Raw genomic sequence first — 18,302 nt, forward strand, 5'->3', positions numbered from 1 at the left:
GGAGAGGAAGAAGCAGGCTCATAGCGGAAGAGCCTGATGTGGGGCTAGATCCCATAACACTGGGATCACGCCCTGAGCTGAAGGCTGACGCTTAACCGCTGTGCCACCCAGGCGCCCCTCTTTATCACACTCTTAAGAACTTTATATCTAGCTCAGTTTTTCTTCATATCTCATCCCCACCAACATCTTTAGAGACTTCAAAACCACACAGAATGGTCTCACACTGTCCTCTCAGTGCTTCAACTTTCTCGGTTACAATAGCTTCACAGCCCCTTCCCCTGCTCCCCTTCAGGCACCCCGAGCAAGGTCCGATGTCAGACCTCGGCACCACTTGGAAGGTCTACAGCTTTGCGATCTTGAACTCTGAATTTCCCTCCCACAATCACCACTCACTTTTCACACCCCCCACTCTTCCCTCCCATCAAATTAGTTCTCCATTCTCACCAAGATTTCCAACCCCTCTTCTTTTCTTGTTTTCCTCGTCCATCTGGTTTAACTTGCACTGCATGGTCAAAAATTTCAACTACTTTCACTAACGCTTTATTTATTTTATTTATTTGAGAGAGAGCGTGAGCCAGGGGCAGGGACAAAGGGAGACTGAGAATCTTAAGCAGGCTCCACGCCCAGAGCAGAGCGCAATGTGGGGCTTGATCTCAGAACCCTGAAATCATGACCTGAGCCTAAATCAAGAGTCAGGTGCTTAACCGACTGAGCCACCCAGGCAGCCCTTCACTAGCACTTTAGAATCACTTGGCGTTCTACCAAGATGACCTTGAAAAACTTGATTTGGGTAAACTCAATTGTCCCATTCTTGGGGCTTTCTCCTGGGTTGCCGCACATTGCGGGAGTCATGTCGCCAGAAGAGACCTTCTGCTCATCCTGGCCATCTAACCTGAGAGGTATTTCTCAATCTTTTTTTCTTGATTCCCTGTTATACTCCTGCAGGTGATGTTCTAAATCTCTGTGCCTCTTACACCTCAGGTTTACCTCTTTTACTCTCAGTTGGTGAAGCTGTCGTCTATCTCATTGAGCTTAAGGCCATCCAAGCTGATCTCTTCACTTCCTTCTTTTTCCTTCATTTTATTTACATTTTGTCTTTTTTAAAAAAGAAATTTGAATACAACTTGTATTTTATTTTTTAAAAAAGATTTTATTTATTTGAGAGAGAGAGAGTAAGAGAGAGAGAGTGAGCACAAGCAGGGGGAGCGGCAGGCAGAGGGAGAGGGAGAAGCAGACTCCGCACTGAGCAGGGAGCCCAACGCAGGGCTAGATCCAGGACCCCGGGGTCATGACCGGATCCAAAGGCAGATGCTTAACCAGCTGAGCCACCCAGGTGGCTCATCTTTCTTTTCTTTTGACTCCGAGGACTCTTACTCCTGCCCAAGGCTGGTCCTCTGTGCTCCATATTCCACTTCCTGTGTCTTTATTATATTCCTTCCCCCCTCATATATTCAGTATCTTTCTCTGTGCGCCTTGCTTTCACTTTACAAACATATTCAATTTTATTTCTTGAAAATAAAAAAATCCTTCCCTGGACTCTGTTTTCCCCTCTGCCATTTCATCTCTCACCTTCCTTTTCTGTGTGATGTCTCAAGAGACTAGCCTCTTTAACTACCCACTTTTTTTGGGAACTGGTAACATTTTCCTCATCTGTAAAATTTGTGGGTTGAACTGGAGATGATTCTTAATTTTCTTCCATATTCACCATTCTATGACTTTATACCTACCACCTCCCTTTCCTCACCTCCCACTCATTCCTCAACCTATGTAAAGTGATTCTGTCCCTCTGGTAAGTGGAAACTTGTTTTCTCAAAATTTGTAATTGTCTAGTTCCTGAACCCAAAGATCTTTCAACCTTACCCTACTAGACCTCTTTGAAGCATTAGATGTGGCTGCCCTGTCTCTGCTTGGCACACCCCTCCCTTGCCCTACTTCTCCGACCGCTTCCCCACCTCCCTCCCTTATTGATTCCTCTTGCTTCGACCATCTTTCAGGGGCTTTTCTGGTCACCCTCGCTCGGGGATCCTGTGCAGAGGCTCAATCTCCATTAGGAAGGGAATGATGCCCAATCTACCCCTCGAACTCACACTTTTCTCTTGAGCTCGGGACCTGCTTGCCGGAAATCTCCACCTGACTGTTATGTTAGCACGTCAAACTCAGCAGGCCTTCTTTGAACACTTTATTACTCCAAGCAGGTGCACCTCCCGTTATTACCTGTAGTTGTTACTTATGTATGGTTTATCTCATTAGACTGCAAGTTCTACGAGGGCAGTGACTTTATATTTCATTTAAACCTTTTGTCTAGCAGAGTGCCCTGCCCCTATCAGGTGCTTAGTCAAAATGTATTGCTTCAATGTCTGAAGCTGAATTCCTTATCTTTCCCCTCAGCTGGGTGTCTCCTTCTACGCTTAGGGCATCATGTTTCTAATCCCCTAGGCTCAAAATTCAGAGTCATCTAAAATTCCTCTTCTTCTAAGATTCCTCCCACTGCCCCATCAGTTGTCTTGTGCTAATGACTTTTCCTCTCAAAGTTTTTAAGATCTGTTCCCTCCTTTAATGCTATTTGGAGTTACTCGGACCTAAGTGAAAGCACACAAGTTTTGGAGTAAGATGCGCTTAGCGCTGATCTACTTTTTACCTGTGTGACCTTAAGCAAGTTCAGTATGTTTATGAGCCCCGGTCTCCTCTTTATAATGGAGATCCACCCCCCCCCTTCTGAACAGTTGTTGGCAGGATTACTCCTGTTAGGAAAGGGCTTGACATGGCAGGTTCTCTGTGGCCCCTGCAGCGCTCTCCTGTTCTCTCCCCCTCTTCTGCACGGCCACCACTAGCGCCGAGGCACACAGGGTGAGGTCCCAGACCCTTTGCCTTGGCCTCCTGCAGGCCTCTCTTCAACACCTGTGCTTCAGCTACCTCAGGACATTCATCTTTTCCTCAATATACTGTTTTCTGAGTCCTGGTCTCCGCTGAAACCATCTCATTTGTCTACGGAGCCTTTCCATCCACCTCCACCCACAGAAGTTCTGCCCATTCATCAGCGCCAGTCAAATGCCCTCTCCTGGCTCAGCGCCCCCCTTCTCTGTACCCACTATGTCTTACTCTCTAACATTTACTCAGCAACGTGCCCTGAACGACAACTAGGCCTGGGTCTTGGCTCCCCTGCTAGGCTGCTTTGGATTTACCTTTGGGCTACTTGTTGCTCACCCGAACTATACTGAATAGAGTCCTTCCCAGATCCTTTCCCCAACTTAACTCAAACCAGCCCCAAGCCCAATCCCCCAACTGACCCTCTTTGATCTCACTAGTCTTGTTCCCTAATCCTGTTTTTCTAACTGAACCCCAACGCATCATCCTTCACCGAGAACGGATTCCTCGTTCCAGCTCTAGAGAGCAGACACACACATTCACACCTCCCCAGTGTTTCACGGTAGGCACTGAGTCATCCCTTGGGGATCCCTGGGCCCCCCACCCTGCCCCCAGCACGGTGGACAGGATGCCTGCTGCCTGGCCCTGGGGGGTCAGAGGAAGCCAGGGCCTCTAGGGCTCAGTATTTTTATCAGCCTAGGAAACAAGAGACACAGAAGCGGAAACCCTGTGGTCAGAGAAAGTGAACAGCCCTCATCTCAGGGGAACCCCCAAAAGGGCTGGGGGCCAGACACCAGGGAGGGACGTTGAAAAGAGGGAGCTTTGGGGGCCAGGTATCAGGGCTTATTTTGCTTTGGTTTTATGTAACTCTTGCAGAGGGGAAATGATGTGCTCCAAAACCAGAGAAAAATCTCCTGGATGGAGGAACGAATTTGGACGCCAAGGGTTTCTATTGCTTACCTCTCAACCCCCAGCTTAGGGATCCTAACCCCAACTCCCCCCAACTCCAACCTGGGCTCTTTGCATGCCACTTCCGAAATCTCCGGCCTGTGAGAGGAACCGGACGCCTGGGTTGCTCACAGCTCGCAGGCTCTTCTCTGAATCACAGCAGCTTCCTCTCACAGGATCTTTCTCCGCAGCCCTTCCTCCTCCGGACCCTGAACAGCTGCCTGGTCCCTGGGAGGCCTTGGGTCTCTTGGCTCTCTGTCTCCTCCCAGGGTCTCATGCCCACCCTGTTCCCTGCTTCTGTGGGCTTCCCTCCCTATCCTCTACTGCCCTCAGGATTCTCTTGAGTAGACCAGGGCTCCAAACCTAAAAAATTCATTTCTGATTCTTAAGACTCTCTGATGTAGACACATGTAGACTGCACAGGCCAGTGCATACCTGTAACTCTCTTTTCTTTTCGTGGAGTTCCCTGTTGTGTCCTGGGGATGGCAGGGGGGTTTGGTACTGTCTACAACTTCTTCTCCTAGTTCTGGGGAACTCGAGTGGAGACTGAGAACAGAACAGTGAAAAGGGACGGCGCCAGACCCTCTCCCTCCGCCCCTCAGGGCCTTTTCCTCAACTTCCGGAAAAGATGTCTATCTGGAAGGCCAAGTCTAGACTGCCCAGAGATGAAGCCCAGTGTGGGATGGGGGCAGAAGCTGGAGAGGACCGGGGCCCGGAGGAGGAGACATAGGACTGAGGAGCTAGAGGGGAGATAGCCTTGGGTGTGGATCCCTGGTTGCCCAAGAACAGACAACCCAGGTTACATAATTTGGCTCTTTCCACCTCCTTCCCCTGCGCCTAATTTTAGCAACCGAAATTCCACTCCCCCACAGGGCTCTTCCTCTGTCCATTCTGCTTCTATCCCGTCCTCCCACAACCTCCTCATGGCCCCCAGCTCCAGCTGCCCCCAACTCAGATCATTCAGTGACTCAGCAAAGGGAAAGCCCTGTGTTGGGGGAGGGGTGTTAAGTGGGGAGGAGGATGTGGTTCTGGCTGGGGAACTGGGGAGAGGAGGGAAACTGGTTTTGTTCCCTTTTTCGTCTCTGTTCACATCTATTTCTCCAGTCACTGACAGCACAGTGGAGGAGCCCAGCGCAGGGAGTGCAGTGAGACTGGTGGGCAAAGCGGGTCTTCTCAGGGCTGCCTGGGTGGGGGGGCAAGCAGGGCCTTCCTGGCTCCAGCTGAGAGCCCGTCTTGGTGTGTGCGTGCGTGCTGCAGGTGTGTAGGAGCTGCGGGTTTTGGCAGGCGGGGTGGGAAAGATGTCACGTATGATGAAAACCACAGCAACGGAAAAAGGCAGAGGAGACAGCGGGAGTGAGATGTGGAACCAGGTCTTATTAGGAACTGGAGGAGTCAAGGAGCAGTGGTGGTGGCCCATATCCTCCCCACTCCCACTTGTTACAAGTTTCGCTCCCACCCCATATCCTTCCCCCTGGAGCATCAGCCTCTTCCTCGTCACCCCCATCCCTGACCTTCCCCTCACTACTGCCTTGCCTCTAAGGCTGCATTCCCTGCAGTTTCTCACTCCTTCCCTGGGGTCACTTGAGGGCCTCTGCGTGGCGATTCAGGGCTTGAGAAAGCGCCGTCACGGCCCCCATCACGCGGCCCAGCTCCCAGGTCTCAATCTGGCTTCGGAATCGCTGCAGGAAGCGGTCAGGGTGCCAGCGGACCTGCTGGACCCTCAAGTACCTCCTCAGGGCCCCCTGCTCCTCCAAGGGGGGACCCCTGGCCACCAGGGCTGCGGCCATGGCCTCCGGGTCCCCTCCCCCAGGGCAGGGCCAGGGCACATCGCCAAAGCGCCAGAGGCTGCCCCTCCCCGCTCCTCTTGGGTGCTCTGCCCTGGGCCCAGCCCTGGCTGGCTCCGGCCCTCGGTCCCCACGAGCCTCCTGCGCCCTCTTGGCTCGGCTCTCACGCAGTTCTTCCTCCTTGGCCCGGGCTCGCTCTCGGAAGAGCCGCTGCTCCTCCTCCTGCCGTTGCCAGCTGTGACTGGAGCCCTCAGCCCGTGGGGGTCGGCAGGCTCCCTCTGCCTCATGCTGCTGCTGGTGCTTCTGGGCATGTTCCTGGGCCAGGCGATCTGACCAGGCTGAGAAGGACTCGGGCTCCTGGGTCTCATGGGAAGCATCATCTGTTTGGGAGGGCAGGATGGGGGTGGCCAGGGAAATGCTGTGAGAAGGGGATAGGCAAGAGGGGAGGGCAGTATAGACGAAGGGGGTACAGGAGGCCAGCGGAAGCATTCATGCAGTGGGTACAGGAAAAGAGGTCAAGGGGAAGAAGGGCAGCTATGGATGGGAACGGATTCCTCACCTTCAAATCTCCCAATGACCTCCTGCCACTCATCCTCCAGCTCTCCCTGCAGCTTCTGCCTCCATTCCCGCTCCTTAGAGGCCTCGTCTTCTTCCTCCTCTTCAGCAGAATCCCAGGGGGGTCCCCAACCCAGAATTTGCCCAGGGGTCTCCCCATCCTTATTCTTTATTCCCATAGCAGAAGGGCAGCGACTCAGCAGTGGCAGGAAGAAGTCCGTGTAGGCTGTTGGTGGGAGAGCAGTGAGCAGAAATTAGCTGGGACTCCCACTCCTTGGCACGGCTACCATCTTGATTCCCGCTGGTCACTCACTCCCTTGGACTTAGAGCAATGAAAAGGGTTGCCCACACAGAAGCCTCCTGGGTATGAGGAAATCAACGTCACTGACAAATATTTACTGATAGTTTACCACATGCGTGAGAAGCATGGTAGTTTAAAATGTTCTGATCTGTGTCCCCACAAACTATTTTAGTGTCCTAGGAGTTCTACTATGTTAAATGACATTTTGCAGCCTGCCTCCAGCCACCCTGGGCAATGTCAAAAACCTCTATGTATTTCATTTTTGGTTTGAAAACATTGTCACTTTATAACTCTTAGTGTGTTTCTGACCCAAAGTATACTTCAGACTGGTAAAATACCTGAACATTTTACTCTGCACCATTATAAATAAACAAATAAATAACAGGAACCTTTTCACATCGCTTTTCAATAAACTGAGTAAAATAAATGTTTTCAGGGAGGGGAATTTCTCTCAGGCAACCTCATACAGGGCATACCGGGAAGGGGGTGGGGAGGTAGAGGGTCCAGACCAGCAATGAGTTTAAGCCATAGAAATGTTCCCAGCAGCAAAGCAAGCTCTTTCCAAATTGACTACTGACCTAGGACAGGAGAAAGGGGCTGAGATAGAGGGTTCCACCCAGGGACTGGCTCACAGGAGACTGGGGGTAAACAGAAGAGGGACTAATGTTTCTGAACTCCCCTTTGCCTAAGCCCTGACCTCACTGCATCCACTCTAGCATCAGCTGGAGGCCATGCTGCCCATCTTACTGCCAACCCAACACTCTACCCCTCGCCAAGCCCACCCACTATGGCCACCAAGCATCTCTGTCACTCCTGGGACAGAGGAAGGTGAGTGAGGCACCCTCTCTTCCTGTGGACCTATTTTCTCTCTGTAGGGCAGGAGAAAATGGGCGGCCAGTTCTTACATCTTTACTTTGTGGTGCTGCCAAGTACTGGCCACCTGGCAAAAGGATGGGACAAGGGAGGGGTTGTCCTGTCACTGCCAGGAAGGTAGGAAGACATAATGGGCCCACCTTGGCTAGAAGGCCCATCGCCCCCCCCCATCGTCTCTGTGTACACTTGAGTGCTGCCCAGCTCAAACCACATCAGGATGAGAGGAGGAGGGGGCACTTCTCTTTATCACTGATGTGACCTGCCACTGGCCCTCCCCACCTGTCCCACTCAGCGAATACCTAGTCCTGTCTTTCTTTCTTTTTTTTTTTTTTTTTTTTTAAAGATTTTATTTATTTATGTGACAGAGAGACAGCCAGCGAGAGAGGGAACACAGCAGGGGGAGTGGGAGGGAAAGAAGCAGGCTCCCAGCGGAGGAGCCTGATGTGGGACTCGATCCCGGTACACCGGGATCACGCCCTGAGCCGAAGGCAGACGCTTTAACGACTGCGCTACCCAGGCGCCCCCCTAGTCCTGTCTTTCAACTGCTTATTCCCCACCAAGGTTCACAGCAGGTACGAGGGTGGGTGGGTGTTCAGGCTTGCATAGGAGGTTTTTAAATTCATGGGCTTTAAGGTGTAAGGCCTCTGACTATAAAACATAGTAAGTAAAATATGGTACAGAATATTCAATAGCCACTAAAAATGATGTTTGTGTGTGGAAAAAGCTGGCTACGAAACTACACGTAGGATCCAATCATAATGGTGTAAAGAAGAGGCCAAATCCTATGGTTGAAAAAAAAAAAGACTAGGGGCACCTGGGTGGCGCAGTCGTTAAGCGTCTGCCTTCGGCTCAGGGTGTGATCCCAGTGTTCTGGGATCGAGCCCCACATCAGGCTCCTCCACTAGGAGTCTGCTTCTTCCTCTCCCACTCCCCCTGCTTGTGTTCCCTCTCTCGCTGGCTGTCTCTGTCAAATAAATAAATAAAATCTTTAAAAAAAAAAGAGAGGAAAAAAAAAAGACTAGAAGGAAATATGTAAAAATCCTAGTCTCTGGGTGGTAGGACTATGGGTGGCTGTCCTCCAATCTTATTTGGTTAATATTTTATTTTATTTAAAAAAAAAGATTTTATTGATCTATCTGACAGAGAGAGAGACAGCGAGAGAGGGAACACAAGCAGGGGGAGTGGGAGAGGGAGAAGCAGGTTTCCCACTGAGCAGGGAGCCTGATGCAGGGCTTGATCCCAGGACCCTGAGATCCTGACCTGAGGCGAAGGCAGTCACTTAACGACTGAGCCACCCAGGCGCCCCTCATTAATATTTTAATGTGAAAGGGACATAACTAATCTGAAATTTTTTTTTTCTTGTTAAAGAACAAAGAATACATTTAATCACTGAACAGTTTGCTATGGTCCCTTCCAGTCCTGTCTGGCTGTGTATTAAATGCATACACAGGATGACTTTTTTTCAGAGACACGTAATCATGATATATGTTTTGTCCAGTAACTTGCTTTTTTCACCCCGCGTCTTTTGTACTTTTCCACAGGAGCGTACATAGTCTACCTCATTCTTTTTTATGACTGTGTAGCGTTCCACTATGTGTATGAAACAAACATCTCCCCACGCCCAGTCAACAGACTGTTTCCAAAAATGTTCGGCCTCCTACATATGCCTTTGTAGGCTCCTTACAGTATTTCTGTGGGGTAGATTCTCAGAAGTGGAATTTCTGAGTCAAAGAACATGTGCGATTTTACCGAACTGCTCTCAAGTTTGTGCCAACATACACTCCTACAGAGAATGTAAGAGCGCCTTGTCGTCCTTTACCAAGACCGAATATCACCAACCAACCTTTTTAACTCTGCTCATCTGATAGAGGAAAAAAATGCTTTCATTAATGACATTTTCTTTGTTTTATATGTGTTTTTTTTTTGCCTTTTCTTTTTTTTAAGGTTTTATTTATTTATTTATTTTAAAGGTTTTATTTATTTATTTGACAGAGAGAGACAGCGAGAGAGGGAATGCAAGCAAGGGGAGTGTGAGAGGGAGAAGCAGGCTTCCCACTGAGCAGGGAGCCTGACGCGGGGCTCGATCCCAGGACCCTGGGACCATGACCTGAGCCGAAGGCAGACGCTTAATGGCTGAGCCACCCAGGCGCCCCTTAAGTTTTTATTTTTAAGTAATCTCTACTCACGACTCTGAGGTCAAGAGTCACAAGCTCTGCTGGCTGAGCCACCCAGGCACCCCTGGCTCTTTCTTTCTTTTGTGAATGACCTATTCATACTGTCTACTTTTCTCCTGGAAATTATATATGGAGACACAAGAACTCTTTATATATTATAGATATCAACCCCTTGTGTCAAGGATTTATAAATATTTTCTCCCATCTTTGAAAAGTTTTTATGTAGTTAAATCTATATCAATACTTTCTTTTATAGCTTTTGGCTTTATTTCATCCTTAGAAAGGCTTTCTCCACTCAAAGATTATAAAAATACCCTCATGTTTTTTCCTACTATTTTTAAATTTATCTAAAAAAATGTAGGGGTGCCTGGGTGGCTCAGTCGGTTAAGTGTCTACCTTATGTGGTCCCAGGGTCGAGCCCTGCGTCAGGCTCCCCACTCAAAGCAGGCTCCCCCCTGCTTCTCCCTCTCCCTCTGCCAGCTGTTCCCCCTGCTAATGTTCTCTCTCTCAGATAAATAAAATCTTAAAAAAAAATTGTAAAAAGTATAGTACAATAAGCACCCCTATTCCTCCCACAAAGTATGTTACTGTTCTATAATTTTTGCAACATTATTTTGTCTCAAAGAAATAAACTATCATAGATAAAGCTAAAGCTTTCTTCGATGTTGCCTTCCAAATTTGATTCCCCTCCCCAGAGGAAACTCCTCCCATGAATTTGGTATGCACCCTTTCTGTCATGTTTAGGCATTTAAGCAGAGGTAATTTACTTTTGAGTCAGGTGTGAGGTAGGACTCTTCCCCAGATGAACCAAATGCTTCAATATTGTTTATTAAATAGCTCACTGCCCTCTGGTGATTTGAAATGCCACTTTTATCATCAGTTTAGCAGTACAGATCAAATTCCCAGTGTTCTTTAATTAGTATGTTGTACTTTTTATATTAGGAAAAATCTGTATGACAAAAACTTGAAGTAAACATGTACTTTGTCTTAGTGACAGAAGCACTGTTCTTCCCCTCTCCATAATGAGACATGATTTCTACCTTAAAGGGATGTTCACACTAACTGGCATGACACATTTTTTAAAAACACCAATACTGGAAGCTTATATTGAGTGATGACCGACTGAGGCACAGAGGAAGAAAAGGTAAAAGTGGGCGGGGGGTCAGATAGGGCTTCAAGGAGGAGGTGGGGCTTATGTTGGGCTGGGAAGGGAGGATAACTTAGCAAAGTGAAAATCAGGGGGATGGGAAGGCAGTCTTGTGAAGGCAGTAAGAGACAGGCAGTCTTGTGAAAAACACCTTTGGGGTCACTGAAGACAGAGCTATGAAGCTGGAGCTACAGGTTTGTGGTTGTGCTATGGTAGGAAAGGCTGGAAAGGCAAATGGAACATAAACGAGACGGCTCAGCTGTCTGCAAAACAGGGCCACAGCTTACTCTTACTGTGCAGTTCAAAGTGAGTAGTGGATGGCGGATGTCTGCTCCTGTGCTGGCACAGAGCAGAAGCGCAGTGAATGTTACACAACGACAACAACAACACCCCAAACCAGGCTGGCTTTGGACTTTCTTCTTTTTGCAAAGACTGTGAGAAGATGACCTGTTGTTTCTTAGTGTTCACTAATTCTTGTGTGTAGAGAATGGTTATTGTCTGACTAAGGTATGTTTGTATGGCGGCCTTTGACAGTTAAGAGCCCTTCCCCATGAGGTGATGGGTCCCAAAAGGAAGTGACCATAAGCCATTCACTGGCATCTCATTGGTTGTCACCACATAGCCCAGTCAATCCAGCACGAACTGCCTCAGCCCTCGTATCTAACTTGGGAATGGGGGACAACTTCCCCTTCCTCAGGGGATCCTGGGTCATTTCATCTGTTCAAAGAAAATATTTGCATTTTAAGACCTAATGGTCTCTAAGGCAGCTCGAAGCTGAATGAGATGGGCCATTCTACCGAAGAGCCAGAAGGCCACCTGGTGGCAGCGTTGTCAGGGGAACAGGAGGATATAAGGCCTGAGAGGATACCAGGGCTTGGGAAGGACCTGAGGGCAGGCCCTTCTAGGAAGACAACAACCTGTTGACTATGAGATTTCAGGAAGTTCCTGAATCTTCTGGACCCTAATTTCCTCATCTGTAATAGGATAATAGTATGGATCTCATATGCTTCTTAAATGTCAATATAATAAAAAAAATCCTACTATACTATGAGAGGTTTTTATTACTCAAAAACCCATAATTGGGTAACAGAAGAATAAAAATAACAATACTTTTCATCTGGTGGGTGCCAGACCTGTACCAAGTGCTTGCCTCATTTACTTGTCACAACTTCCATTTCAGAGAGGCAAGTTAAAAAATAAAAAATAATAATTAAAAAAAGAGAGGCAAATTAGGCTCATGGAAGTTAAGTCGCATGTCCCTGGTACACAGCCTGTAGGTGGTAGAGCTTGAACCTGGAGGAGGTCTGAGATCTGCCGCAGGGTTCGCTGCTCTCTTGCCATGTGTAATGTCAGCTGTCAAATTAGATGCCTATGTTTTGCAAACCTCCTCTTTTTAAGTTTTTTTTTTTTTTAAATCTGAATATGCCAGCCCATTTCACTATATTAAGGGGAATTAAAGAAAAGGGTCTTTATTTTTTCCCCTACATGGGGGAAGTTTTTGGGGTGAGAGGGGTTTCTGTTGGGGAGCTGGAAGATGGTAATAGCAGCAATCAAACTGAGTTAAGGTTGTACATCCCAACCCAGGGATTTTCCGCTAGTGTTCTTACTCTAGAAGAAAAATTTCTAGCAGGGGAGAATCACTAGAGGGTTTTATTTTCCGAAGCGTTATTATCTCTACGGAGCTGCCCTCACTGTCCATAGGTCCCCATCTGAAACCCTCGGTGTCAGAGGTTTTTCAGAACTCAGATGTTTTTGGGATTTGGCAGGGCTGATCTGAAGGTACATACACTGTATGTTAAGTAGCTGGGGAGGGCTTGGGCAGCTCCAGTAACCAAACACATGAATGTTTCTGCAGGGAAACGTATGAACATTGACATCTGTAGGATAAAAGCGATTCACAGATAGTCTCGCTTTAGTTCAGGTTGAGGTTTTCTCACCAAACGAGTCTGGTGAAAAAGGTTTGGCTCTTAGTGTTTTTGAGTTGCAGAGCTGCGGGTAAGGGCGTATGGATATGTTGGTAACAGGAACACTACTGACCAACATCTACTGTGTGCTAATCGCATGCCAGGTGCTCTAATTACATATTGTGTCGGTTGATGCTCAAAATATATGTGACAGCAAGGGTGCTTTGAACATGGGTGCTATCACTGTATAATTCTATAATGTATCACATAGGATAACACAGTCGTTAAGAGTACAGACGGTCTAGCTAGGCCGCCTGGGGTCTAATCCCTGCTCTACCACTTTGTAGCTGGGTGACTTTGGCAAGTTAACTTCTCCGTGCTCTTTCCTCATCTGAGAAATAGGGGATGATATTAGTACTTACTGTTGTGAGGATTAAATGGGCTGTTTTGTGAGCAGTGCCGGGACACAGCAAGAGTTGTTCTTATTTAATTTTGTACGAGGGCACTAAGTCTCCAGGAAGTTTAGTAAATTGCCCGAGAATACACAGCTGTTAAGTGGGATTTGAACCCAGGCAATCAAACTGCAGAACCCACCCTCTATCTTACTTTTCACACTGCAGGCAAACAACCAGTCAAGAGACAAAGTAGCTACTAATCTAGAAAGATGGGAAATTTGAAGTCGCTGTTTTGAGAATATTGGGTTCTTCAGACAATGGTAGCTCAGTAATGTAAAGTCACAAATGACTGCCACATGCCAACGTGGTCAACTACCTTCCCAGGTATAACTAGCTTATTTTTCAATTGTTGGCCTTCATCTCATTCCTGGTCAGTTAGTGGCTCACGACCTTGTTCCCCACCAGGCAAACTCACCATCAGGGCCCTGGCGGGCAGCAGCGTGCAGCGCCGTGTCCCCATGGCGGTCCTGGTGGGCAGGGTCAGCCCCAAGCCGAAGCAGCAGGCACAGGGCGGGGGCATCGTGGCGGGCACAGGCCCGGTGCAGTGGTGGGGGTTGCCCAGCGTCTACGTCAAGGCCTGGGTGTCGCTGGAGGAGGGCCTGGGCCCGGACCAGGCGTCCTGCAGACAAGTAACGACGGAAGCGACGCTCTCGGCGTTGGCGGCGGGAAGCGGAGGCCATGGAAGTCTTGGGCTGAGGAAGAAGGACAAAAAGGCAGCGGTCAGGGCCCCAGCCTTGCCCGGTCCCTCCCCCCCATCCCTGACATTCCCTCTTGTTCCTCCCTTCGGTCCCCCTTCTTCTTACATCTTCAGCAAGAGATGAGGCCTCTCCTCTCATCCCTTAGCCAGATGATAGGTTTGAAAAAAATTTTGAAGGGGGCTTGGGTCACAGATTTTTTCATGTAAAATTTGAGAAAAGGATAAATAATTGCTTTGAGGCTCATTAGCCCAGATAATTTTTAATAAGAGACTCTGAACAAGACAAATAAAGCATGATGGGGAAAATTTTTATCAGCAGCAATCTGAATTTAAGTCACAGATAATTTCAAATAATGATTTAGAAATGGAATATGATGTACCCGGCAGACAGATGTGGAGGCTTCTCCCTCTGGGACCTGGGGGGAGGGGTTACTCATCAGACCTGCCCCCCGCCCCCCTAAGTACCCCCAGAGCTGTAGGCCCGAGGCCTGTGTTTAAGCCGCTCCGAGGAAGGGAGGCGGGAAGGGCGGAGACACTCTAGGCTGGCGGAAATGNCGCAAGCCGAGACGCAGGTAAAGGGCGGAAATGGACGCGTTGCCGGATGTCATCTCTTTCCGAGGGGGCGGGGTGTGTGTGGGTGTGTGTGTGCTTCATCAGTCTGGCCTCGGGCGGGGGGACTTGAAAACTTAGGATAAAGGGCCCGCCTGAAACCGGAAGACTGGACGATAAACGAGGAAAAGGAGCCGAGCATGGGAGGGTAAAAACGGAGATCTAGAGATTTATCCTCTCCTCTCCCAACCGGGAAGAGAGAGGAGATGGTCCAGAGATAGAAGATGAGAAGAGAGAGAACACAGGGGAGATAAAGAGGATTAAAAATCATAGTGAAAATGGAAAACCAAAACTAAAACCACAACGAGGCCGACAACAGGGCCAGATCAAAAGACATGTGTGAAAGACCTCAAGAAACAACTGTAGGAGAAGGCAAATAAATGAATGCAGAAATTTAGACCTGGGAAAGATAAAAAGAGGGAGATGGAAACGGGAGGGAAAGAAAAAAAAGGGGGAAGAGAAGTAGGAAGAATTCAGAGAAACCTAGCATCCTCTTCTCCCAATACAGGACACATGTTGACTTCCTTACCTTCTCACACCATTTTCAACCCCTCTATGCCTCCTTCTCACTCCTCTCTGCCCCTGCCCCCACTCTTGCACCTGCTATGGTGGTAGCAGGCAGCTTTGGGCCTGGTCTCTGCTGCTCCCACGTGGTCCTTCTGGGTACTGCCAGTGTAGATGTGAGAGAAGAGACCAGCCATCAATGGGAGGATCAGTTTGGGGGAGACACCTGGTGCAGGAGGCTGTGCGGAAAAGGGGAGCACTAAGACCCAGGGGTAGTGGAGGACTGCAGCAAGGAGCTGGTGGAAGAGGAGAAGTAGGCGGGGTGTGTGTGTGTGTGTGTGTGTGTGTGTGTGTGTGTGTTGGGGGTGGGGTGGTGGGGGGAGAGCCATCTGGTACCTTGGTAGCATCGGAAACAGCATCAGCCATAACGACAGAAATGGCCAGCCAGTCCCAGGGTATCCAGCAGCTCTTGCAAGCTGAGAAGCGGGCAGCTGAGAAGGTGGCAGATGCCAGAAAGAGTGAGTCTCCTCTTCTCTCCCTTAAGAGTCTAGAAAGAAAATTGGGGTGGGGGGACAGCAAACATTTGAGTCCCTGGGAAAATCCAAGGCTGGTGGGGAGAAAGCTGGGGCTGGGATGGCTGATTAGGAGGGAAGAAATGGGTGGGTGTTAGAATCTAACACCTGGTTGGCTGAGAGAAGGCAGAAAAACTTTCTGGAAAGGAATGACCATTACTATCACATTTTGTGAGGGAGTCTACCCCCAACCCCTGTCCTTTCTTCTGCTTCCAGGGAAGGCCCGGCGTCTAAAGCAGGCAAAGGAGGAGGCACAGTTGGAGGTGGAGCAGTACCGTAGAGAGCGAGAGCAGGAATTCCAGAGCAAGCAGCAGGCGGTGAGTTGTGGGAGAGTTGAGATGGGACCCTAGGGTGCAAGTTGGTGGGTGTATCTGATAAGGTGCGGACAGGGTGACTATGAAAATAAGGTGATAAAGGGCTGAAGGGGACCCTCAGCAGGGACCACATTACGGATAAAGATGTGTGATAAGGAAGAGAATCTGAGAGTTTGAAAGACTTGTACAGGTTGTGAGGGGATTGCCACTGTCTACATGGAGTATGATGTCATTTGGGGTGGAAGGCAGAGCTTTATGGTCATGTGTAGTGAGGTAGTGGGGATTTTACAGTCTGTTTTAGGATGAAGTTGCATGTCAAGTCTCAAAGGAAAGGGAATTGTATTGCTTTCTTTGATGTCTGGATATTTCCATGGAATGGGGGTTGTTTGGCAAGGGCTTTTCATCCTGGCCTTGCTCCAGGATCTTTCTCTCTACCTGCCTGGACACTTCTTTCTCTATTTCTGCTTTTGCCTTTCTCTCTTCCGTCCCTTTCCCAATCCCCCCAGGCCATGGGCTCCCAGGGGAACCTGTCGGCTGAGGTGGAACAGGCTACAAGACGCCAAGTGCAGGGCATGCAGAGCTCCCAGCAGAGAAACCGAGAATGTGTCCTGGCCCAACTTCTTGGCATGGTCTGCGACGTCAGGCCCCAGGTCCACCCCAACTACCGGATTGCTGTCTAGGATCCACCGTAGGGCATGCCTGTTCCCTTCCAGTTCCCTTCCTCAAAGAAATCCCCTAATCAAAATTACCTCCCCCCATCTTCGCTGCTTCTTTCCCACTTGCTCTCCATTCCCTGGAAATTCTAGGGGCAAGATCCAATAATTCTGTGAAATTTAAAAGTTATCCTGCTCAGATATGAATCTCCTTATTGTTCTTTCACCTTCACCGGGACCTTATAAACTCCCAAGTCACCCTCACCCAACCCCTCTTTGAAATTTGTAGCATGGAGAAGTAGGGATGTGGAAAACACTTTGGTTTCAGAGCCTGGCAGGCTTTGGTCCCTTTCCCAACCCTGCCACATGCTGGGTCAGGACAAACTATTTAACCTGTAGTCCAATGTCCTCATCTACAGGACTGAAATGATGATGACGATGACGATGATGATGATACCTACGTTATAGAGTTGCTGCAGTGATTTGGAATCACTCTGTAAAGAGCCTAGCGTGGTTTCTGGTATGTAGTAGCTGTGATTCCATAAATGGCAGCTTTATGGTATTATTACCACTCCCTACCCACCTGCCAAAACCTAAACACAGCTGTTTCTTCACATTTGTCAACAGTTCTCTAATTCTACTCATTCTGTGAACCTAGTAATTCTCTGAAGAATTGGTTCTTCCCACCTCTCTTTCCCCAGAGGTTTATGATACCTGAAAAATAATGAAGACCTCATTTAGCCTCTCTACTGTGATTCCAGGAAGATGTTGAATTTCTTAGTCTTTTTGTCTCTAAGTTGGTCTTTCTCTTTATTGGATTCCCCTTTTTCCGATTTCCCCCAAAGACCCCTCAGATGCTCACTGCTTCCTGAGATATAAAATGATGCTATGTTCCCTTGTATGCATGGCTTTCCTTTCTACATCCTCAACACCTTTCCCTTTGTAACAATGAAAAAGTGTCAATAAAAAAAACTATGGGCAAATCAACTGGTGTGTGGAAGCAGCTTCCTTTTGCTTCATCATTTCTCATTTTCAGTCACTCTCTTGTTCCTTATTTACGTATTCCCCAAACACCCAAAAGGGCTGTTCTTTGAAACTTGTTGGAAAAACAGAAGGAATTAGTGTGTTATTATTTCTCTAAAGTGAGGAAGTTATTATTTCTCTAAAGTGAGAAACATATGGTTACTCGTTGGGAACCTGAGAACTATAGACGGCAACTATAGAGAAAAGCTATAGTGTAGGGACAAGCACTCTTTGTCCCTTATCTTGCTTTCTTTTTCATTCATTTTTTAAAAAGATTATTTATTTGAGAGAGAGAGCAGAGTGAGCTTGAACTTGCATGGGGGGAGGGGCAGAAAGAGAAGCAGGCTCTCCAGTGAGGAGGGAGCCCGAAGAGGCACTTGATCCCAAGACCTTGGGATCATGACCTGAGCTGGAGGCAGATGCTTAACAGACTGAGCTACCCAGGTGCCCCAAAGCTTAGGATACTTAGGGTCGGAAAAACAGCCCTTCTATGACACCATCCTTGGATCACTGTTATTTCTGTTGGCCACAGAAAGCGGTGCCTACTTCACCAAACCAAAGACTTAAACCAATGAGGTAATCCACAGTGTGTTGTTAGACAGACTCTTTAAGCAGGGAGGCAGGATACAATAGAGAAATAAAAGTATTTGTATCCAGGCTCTGTCACTTTATTTTTTTGTTACTTTGGACATGTTGTTTTATTTGTTTGCTTGTTCTAGAATGAGAATGATACCTATTCCTTGGTGTTAAACGGTTAACTGTGGTAACAGGTAAAGAGCCAAACGTTTGCTGTCATTTTTGTTGACATCACATCTGACTTCTGAGGCATATCAAAGACTGGGGTATCAAAGGTTTCATTCAGGAAAAAATTCAAGCTTAACAATGGGGCTGCTTGCTGGAAGCGGCGCTAAGGACATTCTGGTC

The 18,302-nt window shown here is 48.2% G+C and overlaps 2 protein-coding genes across 6 annotated transcripts; one reads left to right on the forward strand and one right to left on the reverse strand.

Annotated features, from left to right (window-relative positions):
* Nucleotides 1–1,231: 1,231 nt before the first annotated feature.
* ATP6V1G2 (ATPase H+ transporting V1 subunit G2) lies at nucleotides 1,232–17,342 on the forward strand. 4 transcript variants are annotated; one of them, XM_040644864.1, is made up of 4 exons: nucleotides 1,232–4,967; nucleotides 7,170–7,281; nucleotides 15,605–15,705; nucleotides 16,209–17,342. In XM_040644864.1, the coding sequence occupies exons 1-4, from the start codon at nucleotides 4,737–4,739 to the stop codon at nucleotides 16,380–16,382; spliced, it is 618 nt and encodes a 205-aa protein (XP_040500798.1). In that variant the 5' UTR covers nucleotides 1,232–4,736; the 3' UTR covers nucleotides 16,383–17,342. The 4 variants fall into 4 exon arrangements, with proteins under 4 accessions (XP_040500798.1, XP_040500799.1, XP_008710134.1 ...); XM_040644865.1 differs by having other exon boundaries at nucleotides 16,775–17,342; XM_008711912.2 differs by having other exon boundaries at nucleotides 4,852–5,070.
* Nucleotides 5,168–14,248, reverse strand: NFKBIL1 (NFKB inhibitor like 1). 2 transcript variants are annotated; one of them, XM_008711914.2, is made up of 4 exons: nucleotides 14,084–14,248; nucleotides 13,422–13,698; nucleotides 6,157–6,378; nucleotides 5,168–5,977 (listed from the first exon to the last, which is right to left on the reverse strand). In XM_008711914.2, exons 1-4 carry the CDS (start codon nucleotides 14,138–14,140, stop codon nucleotides 5,391–5,393), a joined length of 1,143 nt encoding a protein of 380 aa, XP_008710136.2. In that variant the 5' UTR covers nucleotides 14,141–14,248; the 3' UTR covers nucleotides 5,168–5,390. The 2 variants fall into 2 exon arrangements, with proteins under 2 accessions (XP_008710136.2, XP_008710137.2); XM_008711915.2 differs by lacking the exon at nucleotides 14,084–14,248 and adding an exon at nucleotides 13,810–14,045.
* Nucleotides 17,343–18,302: the final 960 nt, after the last annotated feature.

Source organism: Ursus maritimus, unplaced genomic scaffold (genome assembly GCF_017311325.1).
Source record: "Ursus maritimus isolate PB19 unplaced genomic scaffold, ASM1731132v1 scaffold_30, whole genome shotgun sequence".
Classification (NCBI taxonomy): domain Eukaryota; kingdom Metazoa; phylum Chordata; class Mammalia; order Carnivora; family Ursidae; genus Ursus; species Ursus maritimus.

Bases quoted from the DNA above. Each gene is read 5' to 3' on its own strand.
- ATP6V1G2 (XM_040644864.1), top strand. From the start codon at position 4,737: ATGGCCCCCAGCTCCAGCTGCCCCCAACTCAGATCATTCAGTGACTCA. The intron at 4,968-7,169 runs GTGGGCAAAGCG...CATCCACTCTAG, and splicing joins CAGGGAGTGCAGTGAGACTG to CATCAGCTGGAGGCCATGCT. The intron at 7,282-15,604 runs GTGAGTGAGGCA...TTCTGCTTCCAG, and splicing joins CACTCCTGGGACAGAGGAAG to GGAAGGCCCGGCGTCTAAAG.
- NFKBIL1 (XM_008711914.2), bottom strand. From the start codon at position 14,140: ATGAGTAACCCCTCCCCCCAGGTCCCAGAGGGAGAAGCCTCCACATCT. The intron at 6,379-13,421 runs GTGAGTTTGCCT...TCCCACCAACAG, and splicing joins TGCCCGCCAGGGCCCTGATG to CCTACACGGACTTCTTCCTG. The intron at 5,978-6,156 runs GTGAGGAATCCG...CCTCCCAAACAG, and splicing joins GGTCATTGGGAGATTTGAAG to ATGATGCTTCCCATGAGACC.